Source organism: Staurois parvus, unplaced genomic scaffold (assembly GCF_062004578.1).
Source record: "Staurois parvus isolate SC_StPar_1 unplaced genomic scaffold, SC_StPar_1.0 ptg000346l, whole genome shotgun sequence".
Lineage (NCBI taxonomy): Eukaryota > Metazoa > Chordata > Amphibia > Anura > Ranidae > Staurois > Staurois parvus.
The window spans coordinates 1,426,528-1,447,769 of record NW_028318142.1 but is presented as its reverse complement, the minus strand read 5'-3'; the positions used below and the strand labels follow the sequence as shown (position 1 = coordinate 1,447,769).

At 42.2% G+C, this 21,242-nt stretch overlaps 1 protein-coding gene across 2 annotated transcripts in view; it reads left to right on the top strand.

The window, feature by feature from the left end:
• The window catches only part of LOC149456878 (1-phosphatidylinositol 4,5-bisphosphate phosphodiesterase eta-2-like), a 225,061-nt gene that overhangs the window by 54,031 nt on the left and 149,788 nt on the right, over positions 1-21,242 (top strand). For both annotated transcript variants that reach the window (XM_089684347.1, XM_089684346.1), the window contains exons 5-7: positions 2,555-2,675; positions 11,027-11,198; positions 15,161-15,268. In XM_089684347.1, coding sequence (XP_089540473.1) covers positions 2,555-2,675; positions 11,027-11,198; positions 15,161-15,268 — 401 coding nt within the window. The remainder of the gene's footprint in view (positions 1-2,554; positions 2,676-11,026; positions 11,199-15,160; positions 15,269-21,242) is intronic.

The following is a 21,242-nucleotide window of genomic DNA, read 5'->3' as shown; positions in this document are numbered from 1 at the left end:
TGTACACCATGCCCTTTCAGTGTCAGAGCAGTTTTTCCATTTTTTACACACATGCCAAAATACACATTTTTTACTAGCCAATTCCCTAAAACCTCCAAGACCTAATATATTTGCTTAAAGCAGGGGACCTGTAGAATAAAAGCATAGTAGATTTACATTTTTATATTGCACAATATTTGTACAACTGTTTATATATTCAGTAAAAAAAATGTTAATTTTGGTAAAATCTAAATTATTTGCTGTGAATCTAATAAAACTTTGTGATTGGAGGAAAAAGCACGGAGATGACCCCATCAGTGAGCTGCTTTTTCCTTCACAATCCAATTACAGCCAAGACTGCATTTTTCCTCCAATCACAAAGTTTTATTAGATTCACAGCACCATGCAATGTGTTGGTGCCTTTTCATTCAGATGTTTGAATGTGGATGTGCAAGGTATTACCAGCAACTAATACAAAGACATCATGAAATACGTTTAATACTGTATAAATTAATGAATGCATAACTTGATTAAACAAAAGGATTTTAATATCCCCTTACACTTTAACTTTGTAAAAGTGTAATAAGAATGTTCAATTTAATAAGTTATTATCCACATTTTGCTTTCTTTTGAAAGCAAACTCTCTCTTTCAATAACATAAAAAGAATAGGGTAGAAAAATGATAAGAGGGAAATATTGTCTTTTCAAAAGTCTGGGGGTGAGATGAGCTGCCAGAACGTCGGCAGAAACTGAAAACACACATCTAAAGTATTTGTTTCTTGGTGACCTGGACGTCTCGCTTTTCCGAGGCATGCGATAAAAGGCTTTTACAGCAAGGCAGATTCTTTTAAACAGACTCCAAATAAATCAAGTCTTTTATTTACAGAAATAGCCAGTTTTTGTGGCTGAGCAAATATTGGTTGAGCTGATCTTAAGCTACAGAATGCATGACTTTCATGTGAGAAACAGTGTCATTGGAAAAAGACGTTTTTGTCAAGAAGAGACTTTGATATTCAGTGCTTGTGGAGAAAAAAAAGAATGCATGAATTTAAGCACAGAAGTATATAAATATGGGTTGTCACCTAGGGTTGCCGTGGTAGTGGCGAGGGTTTTATCGCAATTGCCAATCCACTCCCATGAATTATGGAATTATTCAGGCTGTGGAGGTGATGGAAGCTGCTAGCTCAGTCTCCCATCGGCATGCTGAGAGGCTGAGATAGATGCTGATCGTGCATGTGAGTGGATCCCGACATTATTGTCAGGATGCCTGCAGAGCCTGGGCCAGCTCTGTGATGTCACCCAACAGCAGATTTTATTCTGCTGTTGACTGAATCTGAGTCACAGGAATGCAGAATTAAGTGCACTCCTGTGCCCACAGAAGTATGACCAAAAGAAGCCATACCTCTTTAAGTACTTTTTTTTTGTAGCTTTTTAACACTGTTATGGACTTTGAAGCCTAGTTGTACCTCCATAAAAAATTAACCATGTAATTTAGGGCCTGACCACAGAATTTTTCAGAGCAGTAACAGAATATTTCTACAACTAAAATAGTAGTATGCATCTGAAACTGTAATATCCAATTTTGAATAAATGGTTCTGACTCTATATTCATAACTGAAGCACAGTGAACTGTGTTTATTATGCTTCTGTTTCCTAGTCATTCATTCTGTGCAGTTGAGGCTGCAGAGATAGAGACTGAGGGCTGTGTCCTTTCTGTGTCTGAAAAGTCAGACTTCAGGGTTCTGCTTAGACCTCTGATATTTCACCAAAGCCCTCCAACAGGGCTGTTTTGAAAAAAATTGTAGAATATGATAGAAAAAAATTGAAAAAAAAAATTAAAATAAAAACAAATAATTAAGGGCTCATTCACACGTGTTTTCTGGCCCATATAGTGTGAATGGGTGGTTGGTTTGTGCGGCTAAAGCTGCCTGTTACTCTATGGGGATGCAGCAGCTGTGCGAACATATCCGCATGTCCTAATTTGACAGGGGTGCAGGTGAGTGGCCCCAAATGCACACTATCTGTATTCAGAGCCATAAACCTAAGGGTTACACAAGCTTGTGAAATTAGGACCTCTGATTGTGTTTGTGTAGCTGCTGCATCCTCGTAGCATAACAGACCACTGCTCTAGCCATATTGAAAAAAAAAAAAAATATTCACACTGTACAGGCCACAGTATCCATGTGAATGAGCCCCACAAACTCATCCATGCACAGAGCTTATTTAATACTGCAGCACAGTTTTATCTTCCAGATTTAGCAGGAATTGTGTAAATTGTGTTGTGTTTGTATCTGCTAAAAATGATTCAGTGTATTTTTAGTGAAAATATTCTTTTGATATTATTATTTATTTTTTTTTTGGTGGGGGGGTGGGATTGAGGTGTCTTATCAGGTAGTATGTACAGGGCTCCGTATAACAGCAGCCCTGGTTATGGATTTATTAGGTGTTATAGCTGTGCTCCAGTGTCTGCTCTCTGCTTTCTGTATTAACACCTAAACATAAAGCGCCATGCATCTTTACATCATTTACATTTTTATGAAAATGGGGTTAAATTAACAATGTATTTTTTTTGCAGTTGACTGCTGGGATGGACCAGACGGAGAGCCAATTGTTCACCATGGGTACACCTTGACTTCCAAAATCCTTTTCAAGGATGTCATTGAAACTATTAACAAGTATGCGTTCATCAAAAATGAGTAAGTTTTTGATTTTACTTTTTTTTTTTCTTTTTTTTTTCATGCAGCATTAGCCAAACCAGAAATAATTTCCTGTTAATAACAACCCATAAAGGATACTATGCTAAGCTCCACTTGCCTACATGTGCTTACAGAGCAACAAATGACACCATAAAACTGTGATCAATGCACATCTTATTCAGGTGAAAAACACCAGATGCAGGTAGGAAGGTTTACAATGTCGGTATTTAGCCCACTGTCCAAGAAACCAACTCCCAGCTACCTTTTGTGAAATACAGATCAGCCTCCATGGTATGACCTATAGAACCTTAAAGCGAATCTAAAGGTTAGTTCTTTTTTTGTAAAATAACAAACATGTCTATACTTACCTACAGTGGTGTATTTAGGTTTCTTGCTGCCCTAGGCAACACGAAAAGTGTCTCCCCACATGGATATGAACCAACACCACCCCCCTTCCCCATCCCGTGGAGAAAGCCTGTCATTGACCAACACCCCTGCCCCCCACCTGGGAGAGCCTTTCACTAACCCCCCCCCCCCCCCCATCCTAGTGTAGAGAGAAAGACACTTGTCTTCACAGCTCTGGACATCCCTGGGAATGTAAGTCAGGCTCTACATACACCATCAAGTAGCTTGCAACCTCTTTCAGATCCTACCTGGTTCCCATGGCATGTGTGTCCCTTCTTTCATCCCTTCTTCTGGGGGGAGGTGCTGACCCCCTGAAAAATGCTTTGTTTGCCTTGTGGTAAATACACCCCTGCTTACCTACTGTGTGCAGTGGTTTTGCACAGATCAGCCTGGATTCTCCACTTCTCTGGTCCCCTGCATGCTCTCCTGGCTCCTCCTGTCTGTCTGGTGCCCCCACAGCAAGCAGCTTGCAATGGGGGCACCTGCTGCCCCCTTTGTCCATTCACACACGGAGCTGTTACATGGCCCCACCCCCTTTCTCTCCTCATTGGCTGACTGGCTGTGATTGACAGCAGCAGGAGCCAATGGCTCCCATTTGCTGTCTCAGCTAATGAGGAGGCAAAGACCCGGGGCAGCCAAGGCTGTAATTTACATTGCTGGATCGCGATGGAGCTCAGATAAGTATTGAGGGGGCTGGGAGGCTGCTGCACACAGACGTTTTTTTACCTTCATGCATAGAACGCATGAAGGTAAAAAACCTTCAGCCTTTACAACCACTTTAAGCTGGTTCAGCAAGTACTGGCCGAGGTTCAAACCATGCATGGGCAGGCTGGTTGTATCCAAGTTGATCGATCAATCAACTTGGGTGTAGCCAGCCTGCCGGATTTTACATGCGATTATCGCTAGCAGCTGTTATAGTCTCTAGCAATAATCACCATCTTCTCCTGGCAGGGAAGGGTAACCCCGCCGCCCGCTGGGAGAACACAATAGCTTGGTGGGTGGGATTCCACTGTCAACTCTGTGTTGATGGGGGAATCTAATTTCTTTCCTGCAACCACGGGTTGAAATTTGCACCATCTATGGCCTGCCTTACTTTGACTTTTTACCAACTAAATAATTGAACCAGCCATAAATTGGTTGCCCCAGATAATATTATCTTTACATACTAGCTTATAAAATGTTGTTTTCAGTAACACACTATACTTAAATTGTAAGGCGAGACATGTCTGATTGAATCAATTGTCTTCTCTGTGTGAGCCTCTGTTAAGAGACCGTAGAGCAGCCATTATGTTTTGTATTTTTAGTCGCGGCTCACACCTAGCAAATTCAGTGTCTGAAGATATTGGATGTCTTAGAGGATTGTCTCTGTTTGCAGCTATTATCAGTCTAAGAACTGATGCTTTTATCTCCACAGCAAGGAATAATCAATTTATTAACACACAGAACCTGATTATGATCATTACTTTTGTATCTTTTCATTTATGAACATATTGTTTGTATTATGACGTCATTTTGTTATGAATAACAAAAGAAGGGACATGAGTGAGGCTTCTTATAATAAACTCTAATGTGGCTTTACATTAACATACCGTTAATGGTTTCTGGTAGAAGCTAAATAAAACCAATAAACTGTATCCTTGTTTGAAAATGGATCATGTAAATGAAAATACTCTATTACAGCATGTATGCTTATACTGTATAGTCATTAATGAAGCATTTATTGAAACAAGGACAAAATTGTAATATAGTGCAGCTTACTAATCATTAGATGTGGTGGTTGCATTAGCTTTCATTTTCAAGCTTTTTTCTTTTTTCTTTTTTTTCTTTTTTTGACCTGGTGATCTTGCCCTCTAACACACTTTAGGTGATCTTGCCCTCTAACACACTTTATGTGATCCTGTCCCCTAACACGCTTTAGGTGATTCTGTCCCCTAACACGCTTTAGGTGATTCTGTCCCCTAACACGCTTTAGGTGATCCTGTCCCCTAACACGCTTTAGGTGATCCTGTCCCCTACCACGCTTTAGGTGATCCTGTCCCTTAACACGCTTTAGGTGATCCTGTCCCCTACCACGCTTTAGGTGATCCTGTCCCCTACCACGCTTTAGGTGATCCTGTCCCCTAACACGCTTTAGGTGATCCTGTCCCCTAACACGCTTTAGGTGATCCTGCCCCCTAACACGCTTTAGGTGATCCTGCCCCCTAACACACTTTAGGTGATCCTGTCCCCTAACACACTTTAGGTGATCACAGGGGCGGACTGACCATTTGGAAACTGGGGCACTGCCCGAGGGCCCGGGGTCATTAGGGGGCCCCATGAGATGCCCCTGGTACCTTTTTCATAGGCTTTTTTGAGTTTGGGCAAGGACACAGGGGCCCCATGATCCCCTATTGCCTGGGGGCCCCATGAGTTGTCAGTCCGTCCCAGGGTGATCCTGCCCCCTAACACACTTTAGGTGATCCTTCCCACTAACACACTTTAGGTGATCCTTCCCACTAACACACTTTAGGTGATGCTGCCCACTAACGCACTTTAGGTGATGCTGTCCACTAACGCACTTTAGGTGATCCTGTCCCCTAACACGCTTTAGTTGATCCTGTCCCCTAACACGCTTTAGGTGATCCTGTCCCCTACCACGCTTTAGGTGATCCTGTCCCCTACCACGCTTTAGCTGATCCTGTCCCCTAACACGCTTTAGCTGATCCTGTCCCCTAACAGGCTTTAGCTGATCCTGTCCCCTAACACGCTTTAGGTGATCCTACCCCCTAACACGCTTTAGGTGAACCTGTCCCCTAACACGCTTTAGGTGATCCTGCCCCCTAACACACTTTAACCTAGGACAGTGGTCAGCAAGCCGCGGCTCGCGAGCCACATGCGGCTCTTTACACGCTTTAATGCGGCTCTTGTGTGCCGGGCGCCCGCTCCCCTCCCTCCTCTCGGGCGGCAGGGACTCTGCAGCGTGATCCAAAAAAAAAAAACAGCCAGGGCAGCGCGCTCAAATGCAATGATTGGCCAGTCTCGCTGCCACTCACATCCTGATAGCCAGTGATTGGCTGTCAGGATGTGTGTAGGCGGGGCAGCGTGACGAACGTGAGAGGAGCTAGGCTCCTCTCACAGTCCACCCTGAAGACCGGAACGGAGCGGGAACACGGCGAGAGGAACGCGCGGAGCAAAGGTAAGTAAATTGACACAGGGGGGACTTGGCTTACTACTTGCTACTTACTTACTACTACTATATGAGGGATGAATTCATATGGGGGATGAATTACTATAGGGGGGATGAATTACTATGGGGGATGAATTACTATATGGGGGATGAATTACTATGGGGGATGAATTACTATGGGGGATGAATTACTATATGGGGGGATGAATTACTATGGGGGATGAATTACTATATGGGGGGATGAATTACTATGGGGGATGAATTACTATATGGGGGATGAATTACTATATGGGGGATGAATTACTATATGGGGGATGAATTACTATGGGGGATGAATTACTATGGGGGATAAATTACTATAGGGGTGATGAATTACTATATGGGGGATGAATTACTATATGGGGGATGAATTACTATATGGGGGATGAATTACTATGGGGGATGAATTACTATATGGGGGATGAATTACTATAGGGGGGATGAATTACTATATGGGGGATGAACTACTATATGGGGGATGAATTACTATGGAGATGAATTACTATATGGGGGATGAATTACTATGGGGGATGAATTACTTTATGGGGGATGAATTACTATGGAGATGAATTACTATATGGGGGATGAATTACTATATGGGGGATTAATTACTATATGGGGGATGAATTACTATGGGGGATGAATTACTATATGGGGGATGAATTACTATGGGGGATGAATTACTATAAAAACTTATTGAACTAAAAACAGTGTACCATCCTATGTATTTTCAGTTTTAAAAATGTGGTTCTCAAAATAAATTTCAATCGTGGTTTTGGCGAGATTTGGCTCAGTTGAAAAAAAAGGTTGCCCACCACTGACCTAGGATGACCATTCTTACTGTACTTTAACTTTTAAAAAAAAAGAGCAGTGTTGTCAGCCTGGGATAGGAAGTGTGTTAGGACCGGGGCGGACTGACCACTTGGAAACTCGAGGGCCCGGGGTCAGTAGGGGGCCCCATGAGATGACCCTGGTACCTTTTCCATAGGCTTTTTTGAGTTTGGGCAAGGACACAGGGGCCCCATGATTCCCTATAGCACGGGGGCCCCATGAGTTGTCATTCCGCCCCTGGTTGGGACTACAGATAAGTTAGCAAGAAGTCATGTTTTTTGTACTGTGAAAGCAGCGTGTGAGTCAAATAGCCAAGGGCCAGATCTAGGGGGATGCTGGTAGCCTAGTGGTAGCACTGGCCCTGAGTGCTACCCTCATGAAGGCTACTGTGTAATGGGTATCCCCAAGCTTCCCTCCGCACAGCAAGGCAATGGGTATTTCTCACACAGACTTGCATCCAAAGACAGTGTCCAGTCCATGGGCTTGGTTTTGTTGTTTTATTGAGGGAATTCAACTTGGATAGGGAAATAGGGATTATGAGATACCCAGTTTGGCTTGAATCAATGGAAGTGGGATGCTTCCTTCCTATGTACAAAAACAGATCCTGGACTGTTCTTTTCCCGAAAGCCATCAGTCATTGCGGATCAGTAGCAGCTGCCCTTTATGAGTGAGAAACTAGCAGCCCCTCAAAAATCAACTTAACTTCTTGTAGCTACATGCAGAGACATCTTCTCTCTTTCTCCCTTTAGAGCTGCTCCCAGTTCCACAGCCTGCAAGCACTACCAGCCCTCCTGGCTTCTCAGAAGATCTCCAAAGGCAAGGCAGTCTCTTCCTTTGCAGATCCTAGAGAGTGCTGCTGTACTCTCTCTGTCCTCTTTGCTCCCTGCTGCTTCAGATCTTAATTCCATTCATGGCTCAATGCTGAATGTATCCTCCTGAGCAAGCCCAAAAAGCCCCCCCCAGACCTAGGGGACCCTTCCCAGGCACCAACAGTGTCCTCAGCACTCCATCTTCCATCAGACTCCCCTGTCAGCCTGACTCTCCCATATTTATGGGCCAGTCCAGCACTCTATCAGGGTCTCCACACCTGGGATTGGCCGGTCTCCCATGAACATGCAGATCAGGTCTTCACCTCTTCGTGATAACCGACTTCTGGAAGGTTCTATGGTCCTCCAGAGGCAGGAGGAGGCAATAGATCCACAACCTGTTGAGTCATTCAGCTGATCTGAAATAACCCGACCACAATTACAAACCCACACAACTACCATGAGTTGTACACAGTGACTTTACCCTACAATACACAACACTATTCTACTATCACATTAGAGGGTGCTACACATGTTTTCCAAATTTGACATTACCAGACATATATCTTTTTACAATTTATATGAAAATATCATTGTCACTGATACAAAATGGAAGTAAGCGGGTGATGCAGCAAAGATCATCCTAAAATCCCTAATCAAGTCTCTTTATAAATAAAACCTAGTGGTGTTTAATTGGGGAAGGAATCCTGCGAGGCCCAAAAACATTTTGCTATTTGACTCACAAGACATTGCTTTCAGTGTGAAAAAGTAAAATGTATATTGTTGAAATGCTGGCACCTTCTTGCTTACTATCTTGATTATGAAAGTCACCTTTTGTTGTTGTCATACACCTTTCAAACACTCTAAGTGTAGCACCTCCCCCTTAGGAATTGCAATAGATTTATGTCCCCTATAGTCCTGCATGGCCAGGCAACATGCATTTTCTACAGACTTGCATCCTTGAGCTTGTTTTTGATGTTTTATTTTAACTTGGATGGGGTAAGGGGTATATGGGATGCCCAATGGAATTGATGAACTGAGGACAACTTCCTGGAACAAACCTACTGCAACACAATTTCTCTTGGAGAGCTAGCCAGCATCTCCTGGAGAATCTGGTTTCCCACCAGAGTACTTGTTCCCCTATCTGACCTAGGGGGTGCAGGGTTATGTTCAGTCCTTCTTCTGTGCTGCTGGTGGGTCGGTGGCTGCTACCAGGCCTTCTAGCTGGGCTGCTCCTTCCCTGCTGCACAGGTGATCCTCACTGTGAGGGTCTAGGTTTTGTCCTTCCCAGCTCCACTGCTTGTAGGTGAGCCCCTCCCTCTATCTGGAACCCCTACCAGGCTTCTGCCTTCAGCCTTACATACTATCTTTCATCCATCTGAACTCTCCTGCAGTTGAGCAGGCTCACTCACTTTTAAGAGTTGTCCTAGATTCTTGCCAACCCTCCTGTTGGGGATTGGCCAGGCTCCCTCAAAAGTGCACATCAGTCACTCCTCAGATCAACCCACTGCTTCTAGACCTTTCTCCAAAGTTCTAGAGCAGGGTGAAATCCCAGAGGGCTGGTCTGCAGAGCCCCTCAGATCTGACCACAAATCAACCCCCGCTAGCTATCACACCTCAGCCCTTCCAGCTAACAATCCAGGTCTAGCTCGCCATGGCTGAATAGGAGGTTGCTACATAAGGAATGCAGCAAATCTATGAGCCATATTTTAGGACTACAGAACAACGCTCTTCCTTCTCCATAACGTAAGACTGAGGTGTTTTGAAGTTCACAGATGGAGGTGAGACGCATAGAGTACAGGAAGTTATCTCACAGGATTTCTAGCAAACCAACGGGTATTTTTTTGTGTTTTTCAAATAGATATAATGAAACATTTTTGATTGTTTATTTCAAAGACTAAAAGGGAAAAAGTAAGAGGAGTTTGTTAGCGATGCATACACTGTATTTAAATCATTATCATATAGGCCAGTGGTCTCCAAACTGCAGCCTTTCGCTTGCTTTTATCTGGCCCTTGGGGCACCATTTCATCCAACCATGGGGCATAGTGCCCCCCCCCCTCAGAAATCAATGAAGAGGCACAATTCCTCCCAATGACACCAACAATGGGGCCCAATTGCATCAATGAAGAAGCACAATTCCTCCAAATGACACCAATGGTGGGGCACAATTCCTCCCACTGAAATCAACAATGGGGCGCTATGCCTCTCAATAACACCAAATTTGGGGTATTGTTTATTCCCACTGATGTTGGGACCTTTTCTACTCCCAATGGCCACAGTCTGGCCCCCTAAGGTCTGAAGGACAGTAAACTGGCCCTTTTGTTTATAAAGTTGGGAGACCCCTGATCTAGGCACTGACAAATAGGCAGGACTTTTTGGCATTGCAAACCTTTAGAGGACATCCTTGGGCCTGTTAGTCCCCCCTGTTTCTGATAGTATACACCCTAAGAGCTCATGTGACAGGCATCGTTTTCCTGCATTTGATGTGCATATAATGCACATGCTGTTAGAAGTTGTGTATATAGCCCTACAAAAGACAATGCACAGTCCACATGCGCTTTTCCTGCTTCACTGCAACAAGGAAACCAGAAACTTTAGAGAAAAGAGTATACCATAGATACAGCTATAAACATATAGACACTGCCATCTGCTGGTTGGAATATATCTCTAGTGAATACTGATGTAGTTTTTGCACAAAATACATGAATACTGTATTTCATTACATGTCAAATTCAAATCTGCAGATTTTCATATGCTTTATCAATGTAGTGTGGATGACAAAAGCCACATCTGTGAGTTACATCTTATTTTTTTAACAACTGTGAATTAATGCTCAATTAGACCTTGATAAATGAGTCTTTATACATTTTGGGTGTCTCTTTGAAACTTTCATTACTATAAAGTATGTATGGACCAATAGCTGCTTTTTAGCCTTTTCTAAATAGTTTTGTGTCTGTGGTACCTCTTCATAGTAAGATTATGGTGAAAGGTAAAGAATGACCTTATCTAGGATACAAGAACATATTGAAGTATATTGTTCTGTTGTCTGTATCTTCAGTTGATGATAGTGATTTTGAATCTGTCCATCTTGTATGTTTTTCTAGATATCCTGTCATCTTGTCAATTGAAAACCACTGCAGTGTGGTGCAACAAAAGAAAATGGCTCAGTATTTGACTGAAATCCTAGGAGACAAGTTAGATCTGTCTTCTGTGATGAATGGAGATCTGACAAAGCTTCCTTCTCCAGATAACCTGAAAGGAAAAATATTAGTGAAGGTAATCTATATGGATGATGTAAAAGAGAACATATCCTGTCCCTGTACCCAAAGTGTTTTAATGTTCTGTTTTAGTCCAAACACTGTCTTGTACTGTGCATTTATCAAGTTTTTCAAATAACACAGATGTCCCACAATAAAACATTTCACCACACTGAGCACCTTTCTGGGGGTATATAAAGCATTCTTCAGCTCTAGGATGAGATGTTAAAGTGTTACTAAACCGAGGATCCTGCATTCACTATATCTGGTCTCCCATAGTACACAGAACATGGAAATGCAATTATTCTAGTAAATATAAACTGCTAAATACCTTTTCTCATCAGCAGTTAGAGCAGTATTGACTTCTATCATTGTCCAGCAGAGCACATGTTAAAGCTTGTAGGAGTTTTCTTTCTGCTTGGGAGGATGCAGGACTCCTTACCTCTGTCTGGACAGTGCTGATTGGCCTTGTGCTAATCACATACACTCTTCCAAGAACAAAAAAACTCTAGCAATACACACTAAACTGAGCACGTGCAGAATGGCTACAGGTTCAGTCTGTCTTATCAGAATGAATTGCACTCCTGTGATCCACAGGAGAAGTACAGCCAAAAGAGCTTTACAAAAGCATTGCTTTTATCAAACATTTCACAGTTTTGAAGTTCCTTTATTTACTAGCTGGATTTGTTTTTCTATCTGGGAACAGTATTTATTTTCACTCCTCTGGTATCAATGCACTCCCTATGGTGCATTCCCTATGCACTGCCATTATATGTTGTGCTAAATTCTTGTCCAAAATAAATATGACTCTTATCTTTTCTCTTTCCATGGTATTTGAACATTCAGAATACATTTGCTTTTTGTGTAGTTGAGTCCTCCGCAGTGACCTACTTCATTGTAAGCACCATCATGTGACCATGTCCCAGTCAATATCACTGACATCTGAAAGATCAATAGAACTTGTGTAATGGCCATGGTAGAGTCAAATTCCAGATCTGGTGTTTTTCCCACACTTTGAAACATTATTAATGGGATATGGCTGTTATTTCTCTATGCAGGATTTAGAACTAATGAGCTTCCCAGCTGCTTAAGAGGCCTTCCACCATTTTCACTAAATAACTTGGAGTTTTATTATTTCGATATATCTGAAATATAACAAGCAGGTTATACAGTGCTTTGCAGAGTCCAAACACTTGAATGGTGACATCTATCAGATAAGAGCCTTATGTCACATGGTTGTGTGTGTCCAATCCATACAGCCACAAAGTACAACATGGCTGGTAGGCAAAGGTAATCAGCAAACGTAAAGCTGGTCTGGAATGAGCTTCAGCTTCCATTCCATTGCTGGCCTCCTACTAAACATCTCCCTGGTTTCCATGCCTAGGCAAATGATGTCACACATCCCAGGAGTCTTCAGGAGAGGAGGAGAGATTTTCTAAGCTAAGCACACCCTCCTGTTTGCATGTCTGAACTAAAGGCAAATGGATTCCAAGTAAATAGTACATGAATCATTTGCCCTTACTCAAGATGGCCATGGCCAGAAATGCTAGGGGGTGTTTTTCAAAGGAATATCTCAGCAAAATAAAGCACGAAGACATGGAGGAATGAGGGAGTTGCTTTGAATATTATAAATTAATATTATAGCATTTTTGGTTAGTGGTGCTCAGCTGCAGTGTAGCTCTTCTTTAAATCACCTCCCACCCGGCCTATTGTAAAATGACATCCAAATGGGAGCACTGCTATCCTGGGTGGATGTCATATGACAGGTGTGCGTCTTGTGCGTCTTGTCTAGGGGCTGCGCAGCCCGCTGGAACCCGCTGTATCCACCGCTAGCATCTTCATAAGGGAAGTTGGCAATGACCACCTATACATTTTCTCAGCACATTATTTAACGAAATGGGACCTGCTTTGATGATGATCAAAAGGATTTTGAGGACTGTCATTTGGTGTTTTTCTTCCTTTTCCTGCCGCTGTTTGTCAGTTTCTAGAATTGGTATTGGAGGTCATCCAGGATCAGTGTAGACTGAATACGATACTTTTCTAATTAGTGGTGTTTCCCAAAAGCCTTAGACTCAACCTATGTCGTTAGCCGACACATATTTGTTCCTGCATGAAACCTTGCGAAGGAAGTATTATTCCCTTGGTAGAAAAAGAGTGTGTGTAGACATATTCAAGAAAACAAGTTTACTTATCACTTTACCCTGGAGAGCCATTATTTGTGTAACAACTGTTTAGAGGGTTTGAAAAATATAGATGTCTACCTATTGCTGGCCCTATTGCTTTGGTAATTGCTTTGTTTGTTGCCCTCTAAAGTGGACCTGTAACTGCCTATTAAACAGGCTGTGATGGAGGATGGTGGGGAGGAGTAGACACGGCTTACGTTTTATCATATTGTAAAGGTTTTGTGGGTCAAGGTACATTTTAACTTATAAATAAAGCACTGAGATATGCTAAGGTTTGGGCTAGATACAGAAAATAACTATTTAAAACACAGTTTGTTGGAGAGGAGAGTAAAACGACCGTCGGGAGGTTTTCTGCAGAGGCACCCATAGTAGTGAACAGGGGCGGACTGACCATATGGAAACTCGGGCACTGCCCGAGGGCCCGGGGTCAGTAGGGGGCCCCATGAGATGCCCCTGGTACCTTTTTCATAGGCTTTTTTGAGTTTGGGCAAGGACACAGGGGCCCCATGATCCCCTATTGTCCGGGGGCCCCATGAGTTGTCAGTCCGCCCCTGGTAGTGAATAAGGTCATGAGGCTTTATCGCCTTGATTTAAATGAGTTTTATTAAAAAGTAAACACTATACAATGCATTTCATGTTTGTGCACAGTCTCTTCTGCAGGCACATTGAACCATGCTGGATTCTGGTGTGTCCCTGCGCCTTTAGGTATACTTGCACACTGTACTGATATATGAACATCAGACATTCCTGGCAGAATAAAACGCAAGGATGGGCGATATAGCGTATATTTGCAAATACACGTGTGAAAATTCTTCTAGCTTCTTATTTTAATCAAGGGAGTGTGGCGTATCAGTGTAAAAATTCTGACTGTCAAATGCCCTCTGAAAAACTATCCATCCTGGATTGCTTTTCAGGGGGCGGTAGTATAGCCGCACGTATGATCGAGCCCTAAGGGTTGCAAACATTTCTAGCATTTAATCTTATAGCTCATCTGCAAATAACATAAGAACTTGAGTTTGTGTTAATAGCATCATCCTGTATTACCATGTACAGAGGAAAGGCCAGTGCTAGTAGCCAATCAGGTGCTGCTGCATTCACATATGCTGACAGTGATCATGCTGACTGGGGGGAAACAAGAGAATGAGCAGAGAGAAGGTCTTATCGGTGTGCTGCTGCTCCTTCATTATTCAATCAGCAGGCTGTGGATGTTTTCTGATCTAGCTAAGTTACTACATTAAGCCAGGGTTCACATATATGCGGTTCGGCATATCACATTTGATTCACACAGGAACCGCACCACATTCCTGTGCAAATCACATGCGATTTGTGTGCGGTGCGATTGGAGCCATACATTTTGTATGGCTCTAATCGCACCACACCAAGAAGGTGCAGGATACTTTTTTGGGTTCGCACTAGAATCTGATCGTGTGGGTATTCAATTCTGCACATCGCACTGCGTTTTGCGGACCGCTTACAGGGTGTTGTTAACTTAATATACACACCTACAGCGGTGTGCATGAGCGGGGTGCGATTCTGATGTGGTGCGGAATTCGCACAGAAAACGCTGCAAATTCTGCAACGTATCAGTGTGAACCAGGGCTTAAGGTGGAGGCTCTAGCTATGCAGTCTGGCAGAGGTGCTGGAGTCATGAAACTGGCTGTATGGAATTATATATCCTTTGGCAGACCACTTAGTTTACATGCATGTATGTCATAGCAACTTGCCTGGAGTTCGCGTCTGAGGATGGCACACAGCATACGACATCATTTCTGAAAGTTGACGTTTTTGTCTCTACCAGGGGAAGAAGCTGCCTGCCAGTATTAGTGATGATGCAGAAGAAGGGGATGTTTCTGATGAAGACAGCGCTGACGAGATCGATGAAGATTGTAAACTCATAAATGGCGATGTATGTAAGCTAGAACTGTATATCTCAGAAAGTGCTGTCTGTCATATGATAAGCACATGTAAAAACATTATTGTGTCTAAATGACAGGGGGAAAGGAATTTGTAATTCAGTTTCAGGAATCATGTCACTCTTGCCCTAAAGTGGTACAGAGCCTGAATCAAAACCCTCCTAAAACTCTCACTGATGTCTTCTGTCATATCTACCGGCATCTGTATACATTCTGTATTTATTTGGAGGATATAGTGCAAACTACGTTCACGGTTAAACCGTTAATTTTACGGAATGGTATTCGTTCTAACAGTTATGTAGGCAAATAATTTTTTTCCAGTTAACTCCAAGGAAATATATAAATCTGTGTTTGCTTCACTTGAACATTCTTTCCAAAACTCTAAATTCATTCTTGATTATTTATCAATTATCTATAATCTGCCTATATAGTGGATTGTCCATAGCTTGCAAAGATTGCTATGCGTCTTCCTATGGGGGTGCCTGTTCTCTAAGCTGATAGGAAAGCTAAAATTACATGAAGATGATGATGGGCAGGAGGTGGGGTTGTCGCAAAAACCATAGGATCTAAAAATGGTAGCTTTCTATGCTGTGTGGCAGTATACAGATACAGATGGTGCGTTCTGTAGGTCGGTATAATATTTTGAATATACACTGAAAACAGCTGAGCAAACTAGTCATGGTAATAGTAAAGAATACTCAATTTATTATATAAACTACTGTGTTCATAAAGCTTTTCATCATTCTCCACTGGGATATCAAACTTTAACTAGAAAAGCTATAATTTCTGGGGAAATTGTGTGAAGTGTTCTTACCTCCACCAGTAGTCTACAACTCACACTCTAGCTTTTGTCACTCTGCTGCCTGCTCACACACCTGCATTTCTATGGCAACTCACTCTACAGCAAGGGCAGAGAAGAGCGGTTAAAAACAAACTGCTCCAACTTGCTCACTTCACTGGCGGTTGCCATCTTCAAACGGTTGTAGTTTAAAAATTATAAATCCTACACCAAAGAACTTTATATTGTGAGAATCACAAGACCCAGACCTACATTTTGATGTATAGTATGTCTCTGAAATATTAAAAATTAAGGCACAGTCGCAGTTTAGAAATTGCCCTTCACATTTGAGGTGGCTAGAGTGGAGTTTCAATGAATGTCAATGGGCGAGTTGCAAACAAATGGTCATATTGTGAAAACTATTAGGACTATGGCTTAGCCGTGGACATTTTTAGTGGCAGCAGGGATAGCTGAACGTTTTGATATAGGAGTTGTGTAGGTGGGCTTGAAAATGAGGGAGTGATGGCAGTTTAGAAATCATGTCCTGATTTTTCAGCTCACACTCTAGCTTTTGTCAGCTCCCACTCTAGTTTTGAACATTCCGCCATTCATTCCTATGGGACCAATTTCACCACAACAACGCCGATATTTCGTGAACCATTCGGCGAAACGTTCCACAAAGTAATAGCACACCAATCGGGAACAATCTGCACGTTTCGGTATATTACTGTCTATGTAGTGTAAATACTGTGGGAGGAGTTAGGGTGGTAAATTTGGCTATAATAATAAGAATATATGTGTGAGATAACAGTAAGTGGTCTTGCCATGCAAGAACACTTAATCACAGAAATGTCAGTGGCAGCCTCAACCCATCATTCTCCCATTGCTGAAATGGTTAGCGTCACTTATTGGTGCGTTTTCAAGCAGCGAGCCTTCTTTAAAGCACAACCACTTTTTATACAGGCAGGCTCCCATATAACAGCTATGTGCAGTTTACAATAAATGGCTATTTAAAGTGATTGTAAAAGTAAAAGTTTTTTTTTACCTTTTAATGCATTCTCTGCATTAAGGTAAAAACCTTTTATATGCAGCACCTCCTGCAGAACCCCCTAAATACTCACCTGAGCCCGATCTCGATCCAGCGCTGTGCTGGTCTGCAGCAGCTCCTCTCCCCTCCCCCTCCTCTCTCACAGGCTTAGTTGGGAGCAGCGGGAGTCATTGACACCTGCTGCTGTCGGTCAATACCTGGGAGCAGGGCAGGCCCGAGCTGAACTGTGTGTCTGAATAAATGCAAACAGTCCTGCTCATAATTAAGCCCCTGCAAGTGCCCCCATAGGAATCTGTTTCCTATGGTGGTCACTCAGCAGCAGGGGGGAGCCAGAAGCGCCAGCAGGAGACCTCGGAAAAAGGAGGATCTAACCTGCTCTGTGCAAAACCATTGCACAAAGAAGGTAAGTATAACACGTTTGTTATTTTAATGAAAAAACAATGCCAAACTTTACAATCACTTTGAAATTAGGCTGAGCCAGTACCATAAACCAGCTATTCTGGATTTACATTTGACCACAGGGGCATAAAGGAATGATTGGCCTGACTCTGCCCACTATACAAAAATGAGGAATAAAATCCCTTGTTTTTTAGATCTGTGAAGGAAGTGAAACTAGTAAATACCTTTTTGTTTTAAGAAGACTCTACTGCATTTCTTATTAATTGGGGAGAGGGGGGTGCTTTTTGTTCCTTTAAAGTGGTTCTAAAGGCTCACGTTTTTCATTATAATGCATGTTATGCATTGCAGTGATGCTAAAGGTATTTTTTTTTAAATAACAAACATGTTCTAGTTACCTGCTCTTGTTTTGCACAGAGCAGCCCCAATCCTCGTCTTCTTGGGTATCTTTCCAGTGCTACTGGCTACTCCTCTTCTGCATGTGCCACCATAGGAAGCTGCTTTTTATGGTGGCACATGTCTGGGTTTGATCTTGAACTGTGCAGTCTGTCTTTATAGTCTGCGCTCCCTTGTCACAGGATTTGATTGACAGCAGCAGGAAGGTTATTCTTGCTGCCTATGTCCCTTTGGGAAGGCTTTCTCTTTCCTGTCCTGAAAATGAACCAGAAAATAAGAGGAAATGTCTTGAAAGTGAACAGAAATCCCATAATTGTCAGAGGAAAAGGTATCCCTGTTGGAAGATTTCCTCTCACTTCTTTTTCCAGCAGCAACTCAAAACATTTTGATACCCCTCACCTTCTATTTCTGGTACAATGATCACCAGAACAAATAGAGAAGACAAATCTCCCCAGTAAGGACACAGAGAGCAATAAATGCTTGACAAAGCATTGAACCCTGTGGCCCTAATAAAACCAACATTGTTACCCCACTACCCTTGTGTGTATTTGTGAATTTAGGTGTTCACGTGGTTTTCAGCCTAAATAAAATATTTAAAAGGAAAACAATGATTGTCCATGACAACAAACAAGACTTTTAATGTAACATTTCATAAATAGGACATTAATGACATTTCAGATTAATACTGTGTTGCAGAGGTGACAAAATGTGCTCAGCTAAGCTAATTAATTTCCTGACTGATGCTCATTTAATGATTATTTAACCTAATGAACAAAATGACCAAACCTGTCACCTGGAAAGTCTACTTAAAAAAAATCAATAGACTGCATCGATCGGTACCTCAATGGCATCTCATGCTATTATTGCAACTGTATCATTGAGGTTGAATTTTGTCCACCAATTTGAATGCCAATTATATACATGTAGTGATGACCCTCTAAAGACTTGATGATTTTAGTGGACCCTCCTAGCATTTCTATTGGTGATCTGGCTGCCCCAAGCACTGATTGACCCAAGAGTAGTGACCAAATGGCATAAATCCATGCTGTCAATCTTTCCCTGCAAGTTTTATTGCCTCACTGGCCAGGGAAGAGAGAGGTAGGGTTTACAGGTTCCTTATAATCCATGTGCTCCAATAGAAATTGCTCCTGTTCCTATCATGGGCGAAGGGTTTGCCTTTAAGCTGAGATCAGCAATTGACTGAACAAGCTTTCTGAAGGTGATCCTTCCGTCCAGACACTAACATAGGCCAGTTTCCTATTCCCTGGCACTAGATTCTGGAGCTGATAAGGTCTCTCTTGGGAGCAGACCTGAGAAGCCACAAGCCTCATCACAGTGGACATCCTTTTCAGTCAAAGCTTGGGAGGCAAAGACCCATCTAGCAGGGCTCCCTGAATATTTCTCTCCTCCACTGGAAATAAACATCCTAGTAATTGGCCAAGGTGACGTAAATAATCCTAACACATAACTTTGCTTCTCCCTGTTGTTGGAGAGTTTTCTTCAGCATATAGATCAAGAAAATACAAACTATGGCTTAAGCTTAGGGAAAATTCAAAGAATGCAGAAAGCAATGACAGTCAGAGCTCAAGTTGACTATAACCTAGCTACTCCAACCTTGGTGGGGTAGTTGCACTGGACTTCCTGTCTTGAGATGCAAACATACAGGCGTAGTGTTTTTACCCATATTACATAAAGCATTTCAAGGCCACATTTAGACTAGTGCGTGACATTATTCTTTTTGAATGGACTGCCAGGGTACGACAAACCAAGTTTTAATTCACCTGCATCATTTTTCCAGATGCATTGCACCACAGTGCACAGATCACATCTGTGTCCTGTGGTATGCTCGCTAGATGCTTTGGGGGTGCCATTCATTTTAACAGCACATCACGTGTTGTGATAATGTGGGTGTTACTCCACATTATCACAATGCCAAGACTGAATTGACCCCAACCCCATACAAAGCACAAATTAGTCATGACAATGCTAAATTTTATTTCTGTTATTTGGCAAAACCTCCTTCTACGCTTATGTTTCTGCTTATAATGGCTTCATAAACTAAAGTAACAGTATGTTTCTTTGGTCAGCTATAGACCAGCTAAGTTATCTGGTAGGTAGTTGGCCAGGGCCACCAGTCAAGTTCTGTCATTCATTTACTAGGGAAATTAAACAGGGATTCTGTTGCAACTGGTCCATTTTTCTTACCTTTTTCTTTTACCTTTTCTTGCTTCATTCTTGCACATTTGCCCCACTAGGTTTACTATGTCAGAGAACAATTTCCCTAATCTTCTCATATACTGTTGATTTCAAAACTCTGGACAGCTACTAGGAACTTTTTTTTATCCTTCAGTAAAAATACTATACGTTTAAGAATTAAATAACCAATTATAGTTTCCAAAAAATAGATGTCTGGTTTAAGGCGTCATTGCAAATGTGTTTTAATTTATATATATATATCGTGAACCAATTTGCATTCCCCTCAACCACCGTGACGCTAATATTAAATTGGTCATTGTTAATGTGCAAACAATGAAGAGAAATTGTTTTGTGAAGAGGGCCTGTGCTGACGTTCTTGATTTTTTTTTTTTCTGAAAAAAAATCTCCTGTGTGTCATGCTGATTCTCCTTTTTACAATTTCCAAATTCTTGGCATGCACACCCTTCTTTATTTTTTACTAAGTAAGATAAATGTAGATTGGGCGTTAGTGTATGAGAGAGAGGCATAACCTTGTCTCCTGTACAAAGCATTAGTTAACGTAAAGGTGGACTCCTTGGAGATGGTAAAACTATGCTTCCTAGGGCATCCTAGTGTTTGTGTAGGGGAAGATTAAAAAGATATGTTACTTACCTTATCCCTCTCTCCCTGGAAAGCTGCCATTCCCACGTTGTGGGTGGGCCCTCAGTGCCCTCACTTACATTGCAGGACTGGCGGCTTATGGGTGGTGCACCAAAAAGAAGCAGCTTTGAGGGAATGGCCACACAGAAAGCAGGAAGCCTGTGGCAGCAAATGATAGAATAAGTACAATTTCTCTGTAATACCATAAGCAAAAATCAGCATTTAACCCTTGCAGTGCACAGGGAACCCTACTTCAAAGGTAGTTTTACAATTCAGCAACACAGGTACCACTGTTATGAAAGGTTGGGTGTAACAACTGTTGTTATATTCCTGTATCCTTCCACACTGACATTGTTTGGGTGTATATATCCAAGGCTGGAGTAGGGCTCTGTTTTACCTGTGTGATCCCATGTAAAGCAAGCATTGTAAGCACTGGTCCAATCTTAACAGCATACCCTGGATAGACAGGAGTATGGTGATAGTAATGTACTGCATATAAGCTTGCTGCTGGCCC